Source organism: Lissotriton vulgaris, chromosome 4_1, assembly GCF_964263255.1.
Source record: "Lissotriton vulgaris chromosome 4_1, aLisVul1.2, whole genome shotgun sequence".
NCBI classification, from domain to species: domain Eukaryota; kingdom Metazoa; phylum Chordata; class Amphibia; order Caudata; family Salamandridae; genus Lissotriton; species Lissotriton vulgaris.
This window is the reverse complement of record NC_141691.1, coordinates 124,295,081-124,308,489: the sequence shown is the minus strand read 5'-3', so window position 1 is coordinate 124,308,489 and position 13,409 is coordinate 124,295,081. Positions and strand designations below refer to the sequence as shown.

The window sequence follows — 13,409 nt, the reverse complement described above, 5'->3', positions numbered from 1 at the left end:
CCGAAGGCACTGCAGGGCAACAGATCAGGGGGAGGGGAGTCTGCCTCAGTCCATGCGGTTGCGGCCTACTACACCGCGTCTTACCTCGGGCCTACCACGTCCGCTGAACCGCGGACCGATACTCCAGGCCCCCAAGCGGCTAGGTTTTAGCTGGTCTCAGTCACCTCACCCCAATGGCCATGGTCCAATCAGGGGGGGGCCCGCTCAAGAATGCTCAGGGACCTCCGCTGGGCGCCACCAGGCCTCAGTCCTTTACTCCGGCAGCCGCCGCGGCGAGTCTAGCCCTCCCGTGCTCACTGGGCCACCCCCCCTTCTCACCGTCGATGTAGGCTGCCGTCGAGTCTGTCCTCACTCCCGGTGGGGCCTTCAGGCGGCTCCGCTGCCACTGGGGCTTCCACCGCAGATCACCTCTATCTCTGCCGCAGGGGCGTCACCGCCCCGGCCGGGATCTCCAGGCCCCCCCGCTGGATTGGGGCCTACCTCCTCGTGGAGCCGCACCGCTTACACTCGAGCACCGCTCTGCAGTCCGGTGCAAGCATATAGCAGGGGTGCGCGCTGGCCCCGCAATCGGGCCCCGGGTCAGTGCTCGGCAGTCCGCCGGTGTGCGGACTGATCAGCCCTCCGCTGTTAGCGGCCATTGTGTGGCAGGCGTCGGAGGATTAGATCTCACGCCCCACTCCAGGACACGCATCGAGTCCGCCCAGGGCACCACAATCTCTGTGTTCCACTCAGCCCTTCAGATCAGGGGGTATACAGGTTCTGCGCCAGCCTCCAGCCGGCCTCGGTACTCTGCTCCGTCACCAGCGGGGCTCCTGTTGGGCGGGTCGCCAAACGTCTCGCGGCGGGCTCAGCGCGGCGAGCAACCAGGTCGTGCCCGCGCCCCAATGCGTTTTCCCAGCGCCCAAGTGCAAAAGAAGGGTATCACCCGCACCAGCTCGGTATGGCGGTCGTCAGGCTTCTCTCCCTGCACCCAGATGGGCCCCAGGGACTGCGATTCCAAAGCTTTAGACCAGGCGGTGCGGGAGGGACAGAAGAACACGTCTTACACCGCCGCCATCTTGGCCACGGCCCCCATCTGCTGCATTTTTAATGACCTCTTAGTGGTCTTGGATGGTATATAGATTGTCAAAGGTATTGGTTTCGGAGACTCCTGGGGCTGCTGAATGCACTAGGTGATCTGCAATATTTTTACCTCGTTTGAAAGAGAACAATGGTAGTTTTAAAAAAGGATCCATGGTTTGTATAATGTTTCACTGTTTTCTAATAGATGCTATTAACGTATTGCTTTATGGGGAAAATGTGGTGATTTAAACCATTTGATTAAACTCTTTCTTAAGTTTAGTTGTTAGGAGATCCTGTCCGTGGTTATACGAACCCCTTTTGAGTGCTGATTTCACAATGTCCTAAGGTGTCTTCTTTCTAACAATTCCAGCATGTTGGCATTCTTTAAATCACTTTTATTAGCACAGTTGCACCACAGTCTTTGAAATTGGCCATAAAGGAAGCCATATCTGAGGGATCATGGATGGAAACTGTGATATGACAAACAAGTGTTTCTCTCCGTAGGTTTTCTGTATAAAGATGTAATTAATTTGTCTTTATTGTATTGGATTAAAAGATCCATAAAAGAGATCTGTTGATTTTCACTGTGACATACCTTTTAGGTTGGGCTGAGTCTGATTTTAGATACGAGACAAACTCCTTTTATTGAGGACCTATATCGATTGCAATCATTCAAGGCAAATTAACTTTCAAAATCTTTAACATAATTATTTGCCAAGTTTGGTGCAAAAACCACACCCATTGAATTACCACCAAATTGTTGGTGGTACTGGTTACCGTAATTAACATAATTAATTTGTCAAGGCAATTCTTTGGAGATCAATATTTCATTTGGTGGGTACCTCATGAGGTCTAGGATGGGCTTCTAGAGTATGTTCAATGATAAGTATACTCTCATTTTGGCACATGTTAGAATACAAGGAGATAATATCCAAGATAACTAAGAGCTCTTTGTTGGGATTGAAGGGCAAATTTTCTATCCGGTTAATCGCGCAGATTGGTCTCCAGTGTAAGCAATATGTCTTTGATGATGACATTTAGATATTCACCCATAGGCTCAGAACAGAGCCACAGTCTTATAAAATGGGTCAATCTGGTGGATTATCAAGGCTCTTGCATACCTTGGGGAGTCTATGTATGCAGCGCGGGTACCATGGGGTGATTTTTGTTGAGAAATTCAAATTCTTTTGTAGTGGAGATTCCATCCTTTTTAGCTCTATTGGTTCTACCAATTGTGTGCCAGGTTGAAGTAATGGTTGTGTTGGGCAATTGTTTTGTAATTTCAGTATCGTAATCATGCTAATTTTGCACCACTATTCCTCTTCCCTTATTTGCAGGCTTTATCACATTGCTGGTGCCCTTTTTAAGATGTTGTATTGCATGTCTCTCTGCTACTGTTATAGTAAAAGTGTAAATGCCCTTTCATGCTTCAATTGGATTATGTCCCTTAACACCAGTTTCTCAAACGTGAGAAGTTCATGGACATTCCCACCATAGGTGGGTAAAAGATAGATGAAAGTCACAGCCCCGACTGACTCCGCGAGGGATCGATCCTTATTTGCACAAAAGAAATTGAGTCATACTTTACAGAAGAATTGAAATAGTTCTATGTGTAAAGAATTTTTTTTTTCAGTGATAAAAAGATAGGCCATTGCTGACAAGAGAAATCTCAACGCAGGAACGGACATATCATGACTGGTTCAAAATAGGTATTGAATGATCATTTGATTGCATCACCGCGTATCTCTTATAGCAATGTCAATTACAGATCTTCTGGACCCCATCTGTAATAACTTCCTCCTCGTTTGGAGGTCCTCCCAGGATCAGCCATAGTTTTCCTCTGCCTGCTTTCCCTCTCTGTCTTCTGACTAAAAGACTTCGATGTGTGAAGTTGGCACCAGTGCTAGAGCCAGGCGATCTTCAGTCAGTCTCTAAGAAGAAAATACAACTCCATGGTGGACAGACAACGTGCATGTCTAGCTAAAGAATGCAAAACAGGAGCATTAAAAAACGATCTCTTAGACACCAGATTGGGATATGCGCCCCCTCTTAATCCTGCTCTCTAACCAGAGAGGACGGAGGCTTTTCGCCCCAGCAAGAGGAAGTTGTCCATTGTTAAATGGAACCTTGGGCAGAAGAAATGTAACAATTATGTGCAAATGCTTGTGTGGCGCCATAGAGCATTTGAAACATTTCATGCTGAACTGAACCCCCTATAACATGATAAGATTGACACTATCAGCAAGTTGCTGCATAGAGAACAGCTAGGTGACCCAGATGAACAGGTCTTTTTTCCCTTACTGACCTGTAGGAGTATGCAACAAAACAAACTGGATTGTATATGAGGAAAAGCTGGGACCTTAGGTCGAGAATTGGTGCAGAAGGAGAACACTGCTAAGCTTTCTTGTGTCCCAAAGTGAAGCACTCGGGTCTTGAAGTCATTTAAAACCCTTTCTTAGTTGTCTAAAGTCCAAGGTGGGACAGTGCTGTCTTGGCAAGAACTTGCTTTTTAAAGTATTTTATACATAATGACTTTTTGATGTTGTTTTTCTTCCATTCTTAATGTAAGTGTTTTTTTTATTTTAAAACTTTAGTGTTTTCTATGTGCATAAAAATGATATTTTTGTGTTAAAAACATATATGCTTTGCATTATGGGCCAAAAACACTACTAATACAATTCAGAAATTCAAATTCTGTGCATGCCAAGGACTATTTTGGCCCCCTCATTCTCTACCACCATTGCCCACATCTTTTGAACCCACACGTCTTTTTTACCCTTTACACATTACCATCCAAACCTGAGACTCCTATGGAGACCCCGTAATAAACCTTGGTTGGCCGCCATGCAATGAAGGAGTGGCCATTTAAAAAACATTTTTGTACCATTTCAAAATAGCTGATATAGGTGGCAAGGATATGTAAATCGTTTTGTTTTCTTTTAATAAATCTAATTCAAAGATGCCCACCTCGGATATGTACCTATCCACAACTACTATCTTTGAATGGTATTTGTGGAAACATTACAAAATACATTCAAAGACGGTTTCCGAGCATGCACGCGCACCTGTGACAGCCATCTTTAATGCAACTTGTATTGTTTTAGAACCTGTTGCAAGTTGGCCCACTCAGATGCATGTGGATTCACTGCTGCTGTCCAAGCCAAAAAAGAGCATTGGCAAAGGTCATGACTTTAACTGGCGAGACCTATTGGCTTTCTCAATGGTTGTTTATCCTTCAGCCTTTGAAAATGCAATAAATCCATATATTAAATTGCTTTACAAGAAGCTTTGACTGATTGACATTTTACTGTAATATATCTTTTGTTTTTACAAAACTGTTATTAAAAAGATTTGAAGGCAGACAATGCAGCAGTAAAACAATTGTTAATCTTAAAAAGAAAACCACTTCAGTTGATGCTATTTTTAAATTTACTAGCAAATATTTAAACTTATGCCGTTTGCGCCTAATATCGTTTTTGTACTTAAGTAAATGTTCAATAAGAACAATTAAATGTGTTTTTTTTCCCTTTAGGACTCAATCACACTTATTGGTGAAATACACAGAACTCTACCCAAACTTTCGGATGACCCACAGCTCGTATGGCAAAGACTTTTGGAGTCAAGAACAACGTGACCGGCGCTCGTGGCATGGATCCAACGTTCTACGTCCTCAGTTTGCTTGGTCGGTTTCAGTAGCAGAGAGCTGACTTCCTGCTCGACTTTAGGCTGTGTGCAAGTATGGTTGAGGACCTCACTGTTAAGTATAATCTTTAATTGAGAACTTTAGGACATAAAGCTGCTAAAACTCGAAAAAGGTGAAATTTCAAACTGGCATGGAAATACAATTACACTTCCCCACACAAATCTTCCCTTCTTTAATTACTGTCATCGGAACTTTTCTCTTCCAAGGAGTTGCACTCAAAACTTTTAGACTTTACAAGGATAGCTGCAGATCAAAAGAACATTGAAAGAACTTCAAAGGTGTTTTAAAACATGAACATTACTTTTTTCTGGTCATTATGTAAACATTAAATATAGTAAAAAGCATGCACACAGTTTTAAAAGATTTAATAAATGACCATATGACCTCATTACAAACATGAGACACAATCATCTGTTACAAGCTCAGCAGCCCGCACCTTTGATTCCATAGTCTCCCACCTAAACCTCATCAACCATGATCCATCTTAATGCTGTGATCTGCGAACGCCGTCTTGCCGTGCCCTTCAGTAACACTTAACTTCCTCATCATTTGTTCTGCTCTACAGGATCACTAAGCTGGTGACCCTTTGCTCTGGTTAGGAGGTCCACTTCCCTTCAGGACATTACGGGCACTGGTTCCAGTATTAGACCTTTGTGTGATGACCTAGTGCATTTTAGATGTTGTAGTCTTTTTGTCTTCCACAGCTACCCCTTGAGAGCTGTGGTTATAGGGGACAACTTCTACTGTCACTTAGGGTGTCTGGACTCAGTGCATGGTGCCTCACCAATAGGTGTACACCATATACTGAACCATCCTCCTACGTTGGTTGTGCAGCGGATGAGATAAAGACTTGTATTGCTTTACCACTTTGTCATCAGTGACGTTTCCACAAGAAACCACTACTAACTTGGGAATACACTATACTGGATAGGTGGTGTCTTTTGCTAAACCTTTGGATTAGGCGTCAAAGGACTAGCAGCACCCTTTCTCCAAACCCTTTGGAGGTTTAGACTACAATGTAGATACAGACACTGCACTAGTACAATGTCTACTGTTGGGGAAACTAGCCAGGCCCAATGGTCTGGGTACAGTGTCCTTGGGTTCCAGGAACTTGGGGGCCTGTGTAAGACTAGAAAACTGAAGACAGATCGTAATCCCACTAGGACTTATCTCTTAGAGATACTCTGTCAAGATGACTTCCAGAAAACATTGAGAGACACTTGGATCAGGGAGACTTTTTGTAAGAGAGATGGCCCTACAGGACAAGAACAAGAGATACTTAGTACTGCTTGCTCTATATCTGGACATGGCCATTAGGAGTAAGAAGAGACTCCTATGGACAACTGATGGTACAGACTGGAGTCACAACAGTAGGCCCATTTCCTCTCCCCATGGGTTGGTACAGAGGATTCCTAGGAGGAACAGGTCCTCCTCATCCTCATTCTCCATAGCATAGAGAGCTTCATGTGAACAGCCTGAAGCCTTACTTCGACAAACCTGACATGAGCTTGCTTATGGCAACTGATGAGGAACAGGAAGAAGAGTGACCCGCTCCCTGATTCTCTCACACAACCCTGCTGATGGTTCAATAGATGTTGTAGTCTTGGTAGACAGCCTCACTCACCAGCAACAAACTGATTGTCAGTCAGTTCGTACAACTTTTTTCTCTGACTTTCAGTCAGACTACCGGGTGTACCCATGAAGTGGACACAGTTGACAACCTGCCTGTCGAGTAAAATCTACAGGCAACTTGACCACGTTAGAAATTGCATTTGGACAGAGGTCCAGTAGATGATAGATGTAGGGGTCATTGAGCCTTCTGACAACTCTTGGACTAGTCCAGTAGTCCTTGTGCCCAAACCTCATTCTAAGGACAAAAGAAGAGAAATTAGGATTTGTGTAGACTCAATGCAGTCACTAAAATGGATATCCATCCTGTCCTCAGTGCAGATGAACTTATACATTCACTGGCTTCTGACTAGTATTTTAGCACATCTGACCTGACTGCGGGCAGATCAGGCTCTCAGGGGCTGCCAGACCCAACACTGTGTTTTCAACTGTTCATGGACACTCCCAGTTCACAGTAATGCCCTTTGGTATGAAAAATACACCCGCCACATTCTAGAGGTATGGTCGATCAAGTTCTGACAAGTCTGGAAGACTTTAGTGCAGCATATCTAGATGATATTGCTGTCTTTAGCTCCACCAGGCATGATCACCTGGCCCACCTCAGGAGTGTACTTGAGGTCCTGCAGAAGGCAGGCCTCACTATCAAGGCCAGTAAATACCAGCTAGGGCAGAGGAAAGTTGTATACGTGTGCCACCTGGTAGGTGGGCGCCAAGTTCAACGTTTGGAGAGTAAAATCCAAACCATTATGGATTGGATTGCTCCCACTACCCAGACTCAGGTCAGAGCTTTCCTGGGCCTGACTGGGTATTATAGAAGATTCGTTACAACCCTCCATGTTCTCAGCTCTTAGAAAATACCTAAAGAAGGTGAATTTGACAGTTAGCTGTCAAGGTCTTTGATGCCTTGAAGTAGGCCTTGTGCTCAGCTCCCATTCTGCAGAGTCCTGAGCAATCCAAACGATTTATTGTTCAGACAGATGCCTCCGAGATAGAAACAGAAGCAGTGTTATCACAACTCAATGAAGAGAGCTGGATCAACCAGTAGCTTTTATAAGCAGAAGGATGACTTCTCAGAGAGCTATAAAGAGGGAGGCCTTTGCGGTAGTCTGAGCCTTGGAAAAGTTGATGCCATATCTATTTGGCACTCAATTTATTCTCCAGAGAGCTCACATGCCCCCCCATATGGCTCAAACTGATAAAGGGTGAAAATTCCAAACTTTTGAGTTAGTCCATTTCCCTACATGGGATGGACTAGTCAGTGGAACACAGACCTGAAAGTAAACAAGCCAATGCAGGTGGACTTTCCAGATATTTCCACTTAGAACATTAAGACTCAACTGTGCAAGGTTAGTCTAACCTTCTTTCATTTGAAAGGGGATTATGTAGGAAGGTAGGATCTTTCTGGCATAGTTACCCCCACTTTTTGTCTGGTGTCAGTGTTTTGACTGTAATATACTAGGATCCTGCTAATCAGGACACCAGTGTCTGCGCTGTCTCTCCTCAGTTTATTGGTGTAACCACCTCTTCTTTAGAAATAGGTGTCTTAGGCTGGGTTGGGGGTGCTTGAGTGCCTGCAGACGGCTTTGAAGGGCTCATTTGGTGCCCTCCTTGCATAAACCAGCTTTCCCAAGTCCAGGAGCCCTTGGCTCCTGCTCTGGTGCGATACTAGACAAAGGACAGGGGCGTGACCACCCCCCTGTCCAGCTCCTTCACTGGGAGGTGCCCAGAGCTCTGCCAGGTGACCACTTGATTCTGCCATCTTGAATCTTAGATGGTCAGAGGCCCCTGGCAGTATCTGACTGGTTAGTCCACGAGTAGTGTCCCTGACCCTCCCTGGTAGGTGGGCCACTGCAGAAGTATTTCTACCCCTTTTTTGGTTTACTGAAGGGTTCCCCTGAGGGTGGATCTTTAGATTCATCCAGACTTATTAGAAACCTACCGGCTTCGCCTGAAGATTTGTCTAAAGACTCTTCTTGTGTTGGGCAGTGAACTCTGCTGCTGGACCGAGCCAAGAACCAGGACAAAAACTGCTTCTGGTAGGAAGGCTCCTAATGCAACTCAGTCTCCATGCTCTTCCAAGTTCTGCAACCTCTGTGGCTGTGCATCCTCAGGAGTCCCCCACGTCTCTGCATGCATCACAATAGCAAGTCAAGGAGTCACTCCCCTGCATCCACAGGCACATTGACAACGACCAACTTGTGGATCCTGCTGCCCCACAGGGGTGGTTTGGTGGCTCTCCAGAGGCCTGACCAGTCTTCCCTGAAACCTGGAAGACTGTAATCCCTCTCCAGCCTACCAGAACTGCATACCTGTGCACTGCGTCTGTTTGCCATTACCAAGGCTTCTTTTCTCTCCTGTCTGAAGATCTTCAGACTTCAAGAAGCCCCAGCCTCCAGCACCGCACAGCTCCAAGAGTGATGTCCTCCTTGCATCTCCTGCAACATAGGCATCCATCCTCTGTGTGTGGCAGAGGCCTCCCTTCGACTCCCTCTGCCTGCTGCCATAGGGTCCTCCTGTGGTCTCCACAGATTCCTGCTGGCTCCCCTGCTTGCTGAGGCTGGCCCGACTCACCCTTGTTGGATGAGTCCCACAGACCGTGCTGTTCTGCAACTAAGCATTGTTTCCTGCAACATGTTTGTTGCTTTTGCAAAGGCTTGTTGGTGGTGGTCCTGCCAGCCACTGACCCTCCTGCATTCCTCATCTGTTGTAGGACAGCTTGTAGACTGCTCCTGTGCTCCTGCATCGTCGCCTGGGCTCCACAGCTGCATCTTCAAGACTACTGTGTTACAGCAAAGTATCTCCAACAAGGGCTGGCATTGTGCTGCTCTGGGGCACCTCCGGGTGGTTTGGAGTCTGTCCCCTCTTTTTGCACGCACTTCTCATCCAGAATCCACATCTGTGTTCTACTGACCTGGTCAACGAGACTCTGTAGCAGTTGGAAATGGGCGGTTCCAATACCACTATGCACCTATTAACCTGGGCTCCCTGGTGTAGGTATCCTGGTTCTCTGGGTATTCACGGGTGAGGGTGTCCTCCCCACCCTCCCTGGTTCCAACAGGTTTCCTCGCCATCCTCTGGTAAGGGCCCCGAAATAGTAAAACTCCATCTGCAACTTCCCCACGTTAGCCTGTTGACACTGACCAGAGGTATTACCTCTGCACACGGGCACCTAGCAACTATTAGTTACTTACCCGTGGTGGTTCCTTGCTCCCCCTGGGCCCTAGTTTCTTGGATGTTAGTCTTGGTTTGGTACTCACCTTGCATTCCATTTTCCTACTATATGGTTTGTTTGTCCCCCCCAACCCCATATGGGAACATATGTTTTATGTGCTTTACTTACCTGTTTTAATGTATATTTGTGTAATGTTATCTCCGGGTAGGGAATATACCAAAGTAGTTTTAGTGTTGGTGTATAATAAATAAAAGGTATTTTTCTAACACTGGTGTGGTTCTTTCTTGTATGTCAGCTTAACTGTGTGGGAATGTACCCGCTTTACACCTTCCTACTTAGCTGCTCTCCACAGTTACCCCTTAAAAGCTTTGATTATCAGAGACCACTTCTACATCACTAAGGGTTGCCTGGACTCTGTGCCTCACCAATAGATGTACACCATATAATGAGCCAGCCTCCTACAAGGACCACCAAAGAAGACCCTCAATGACAAACCCTTAATGACACCCAACTACATATTTTACCTATAAATTTACCGGCCTCCTCCGTATCCAAACTTCCACCTTCAAGAGCACACAAGAGAACCAACCACACTGCTTCCCACCCTACACCAAATCCCTTTCTCCTTGCAATTGGTCTAGCTCTTTGAACCAGCCATCAGTTGGGATTCTGCTCCCTAACAGACCTATGCCCACCTCCTACCTAATAAACCTCCTGCATGACAACCATGTTGAGCTACCCTCTGGGGTCTTTAAATACCCTGCTTGAAAACAACATAGTCTCTGCTGCATTCAAAACTGCCATCAGAAAACCAACATACCTGAATAGCTACAGGCTCATGTCCTTCATACGCTACCATGAGAAAGTCCTTGAATGAGCAGTCCACCCACAATTGATGGAATTCTTAGAACTCACCATCTGCTGGGTCAAGATAAAGTCGTACACAAACAACAAAGTGGAAGTAATTCCTGGGAAGGATTACTGCTAAATGTGGTATAAAAAGAAAGAAATCCTTTTTTAAAGAACCCTCACCCACTAACCTAGTTGGTGTCATGCTTCATCATAGGGTTCCTACCCAAGGGGCCCAGCTCCTCTCAGGTGTGCTTCGACACCTGAATTACAGCAGAGCGTTTTTTTTTGTGTGCAAGGTGAGTGGTAAGTGAAAGTGATTTTTTAAGATTGCCTCTATGATTCCTTAAATATTTTTATTAGTGGGGTCATAGGACAAGATTAAAAACATAGTTGGTGGATGTCTTCTGTGGCTTTCTTGGTCACAGACCTCCGTGGTATAATAGTGATAACGTCTACATGTTTCAGCCTCTTTGTTTGTTGCAGCAAGGCTTTATTTTACTGTGAATTCCGTCTGTAAACATTTTCTAATCACTGATTTGCTTATGGTTATTTGTCAATTTGTCTCATGACATGAAATTGTAAACAATCGAGGTATGGTTCTTGTTATATCACCTCCTCATATTTTATTGTAGCCCACTACAACGAATTGAATTTGGGTAATAAAAAACGTTTTTGTCTTTTAAACTTGGTCTCGTATGTCCAGTTAATATCTCCTCTGTAACATTTTCGGGCACATATGTTCATTTGTTTTTAAACAGAAATGTGTTGACTAGAAGCTTAAGTTTTATTTTTTTGTGCTCCGGAATATTTAGTATTCAGCTTGCTTTTCACTCCTCTTTACCTTGCTTTGAAGTCATTCTGTGACACAGATGTTTGGCTCTTTGCATGACTATTAAGGCATGGTTGTGTAAATAAATACATTTTTACCAATGAAGGGCCATTTGTAGGTTATTTGTGAGTCTTCTGTACGAGTCTCCATGTTGGAGTGTGTAGCTCGCAAGCAACTCCCTATGAATCTAGGTTTCTCCTCGTTATTTTGGACCTTAGCTCAATCAATCAATCAATCAGTGACACTTATAAAGCGCGCTACATACCCGTGGGGTCTCAAGGCGCTGAGAAAGCTCAGAAATACTGCCCTAATAAACCCCACCCCGCTCTTTACTCCTTCCTACCTCAGTTCAACCAATCCCTTTGATTGGACTGCATCGGGTAGGGGGTCAATCATAAACTCTTGTGAATTATCTAGGGACTCCGATACCTTTCCAATGATTACCAATGGATTCACCAATTTGTTATACTCCTTAACCAAGAGTGAGTTTAGAAGCCTATTGGGCATAGCCAAGATGGCGGCCGGAGTGGACGCTCGGTGAAGAGCTTCGTCTTAGCCTGGGAATAAAATCCTGTAAATAGCAAAGGGACAGCCGCTCTCACCTGCAATCATAGCGGCCTGCCTCCTGATCTGGGCCTCCTAAAGACAACAAAGGGCTTCGGACTCAAGTGAACCCATGGGAAAGCCAGTCAGTATACTGTGGGCGCAGATGCCTGGGTCTGCCGGCAAGACCAGAGCCCGAGAGCAGCGCTGTGGCTGCACGCCCCAAGGGGGAGATGCAAGTCCAGTGGAATTACACCCCTGCCTGGGAGTGAAGTCCGGCCTTGCCCGTGACTCGACGGGAGAACCGACCAAGACCTGTGCCATAAAATATCGGAGCGTTAGCACGGGCCATCGCCGAGATCGGCAAAGGGAGCAGAGAAAGCCACAGCAGTTGAAAGGTGAGACCCGCTGGGCCCTCGGAAACCAACTGCGAGGACGCAGGTGGGGCTGTTGCCGCATCTGGGGCCGGGCTGTGATGTAAAGATGCAAAAAGAACAATTGATGGACATAATGCAGAACAATGTCATACATTTAACCCAGTACAGAGGGCTGGACCTAAATCCATTGTTTTTTTGCTCACCGTGCTATTCCAATTTGGACCCAGCCATATGCAAATCAGTCTTGACCCTGCGCCCAATGGAAATCGTCCAGCCGAACTGCCAGGCCAGGTCCTCCCTGGACTGGAAACAAACATCCTAGGACCGGTTTTGGACTTTCAGCCCTCATCAGCCAGGATATCTTGACTGACTCCAGTCGCATGGAGAGTACGGGACCCACGTCTGGGCATGACCGTCCCATTCAGGGTGACTCATGCAAAAAGAACAATTGAGAGACAGAACGCAGAACAATGTCATACATTCACCCCAGTACAGAGATCTGGGCCTAAATCCATTATTTTTTTGCTCACCATGCCATTCCAGTTTGGACCCAGCCATATGTAAATCAGTCTTGACCTTCCATCCAATGGGAACAGTCCAGCCTGAACTGCCAGGCCAGGTCATCCCTGTGCTGGAAACAAGCATCCTAGGACTGGTTTCAGGCTTACAGCCCTCATCAGCCAGGATGGCTTGTCTCCTGTGGCCTGGAGGGCACGGGACCCTCGTCTGGGCATACCCGTCACACTCTGGGTGACAAATGCAAAAAGAACAATTGATGGACAGATCAAGAACAATGTCATACATTCACCCCAGTACAGAGATCTGGGTCTAAAAATAAAATAAAACTTGAGACTGGGAGAATTGCCATGTCCGTGGCGCTTGGGCGAGCGGCCCAGTATAAACAGCTCAAAGCCTATTTTGGAGTGCATTCCCCTGGTCTCTCCAGTAATTGCAAGATGAACAGGGACTGGGCCAACATTGCAAACAACCTGGGCGTTGGCAGAGCGGAGAGGTGCCTTGACGGCCCCGGGCCACTGGGCTGACGTCACAGAAATAGATGCGAAAGAAACGCAACCGCAAAGGCGGTAAGGAGAACCCAATTGCAAGGGACAGAAGATACTAAGAGGCTGGAGGGGGCCATTGCAGAGCCCGCAACAGGACCGCCTGTTCACCAAGAGACCCGGTGGACCTCTGGAGCGACAGGAGTCCCACTGTATATGGGACAGCCCACCCCGATGAAAA

At 46.2% G+C, this 13,409-nt stretch overlaps 1 protein-coding gene across 1 annotated transcript in view; it reads left to right on the top strand.

Moving 5' to 3' along the window:
• The window catches only part of C4_1H8orf48 (chromosome 4_1 C8orf48 homolog), a 251,073-nt gene extending 241,244 nt beyond the window's left edge, over positions 1 to 9,829 (top strand). The window contains exon 6 of the mRNA XM_086918374.1: positions 4,595 to 9,829. Coding sequence (XP_086774500.1) covers positions 4,595 to 4,696 — 102 coding nt within the window. The 3' untranslated portion in view covers positions 4,697 to 9,829. The remainder of the gene's footprint in view (positions 1 to 4,594) is intronic.
• Positions 9,830 to 13,409: the final 3,580 nt, after the last annotated feature.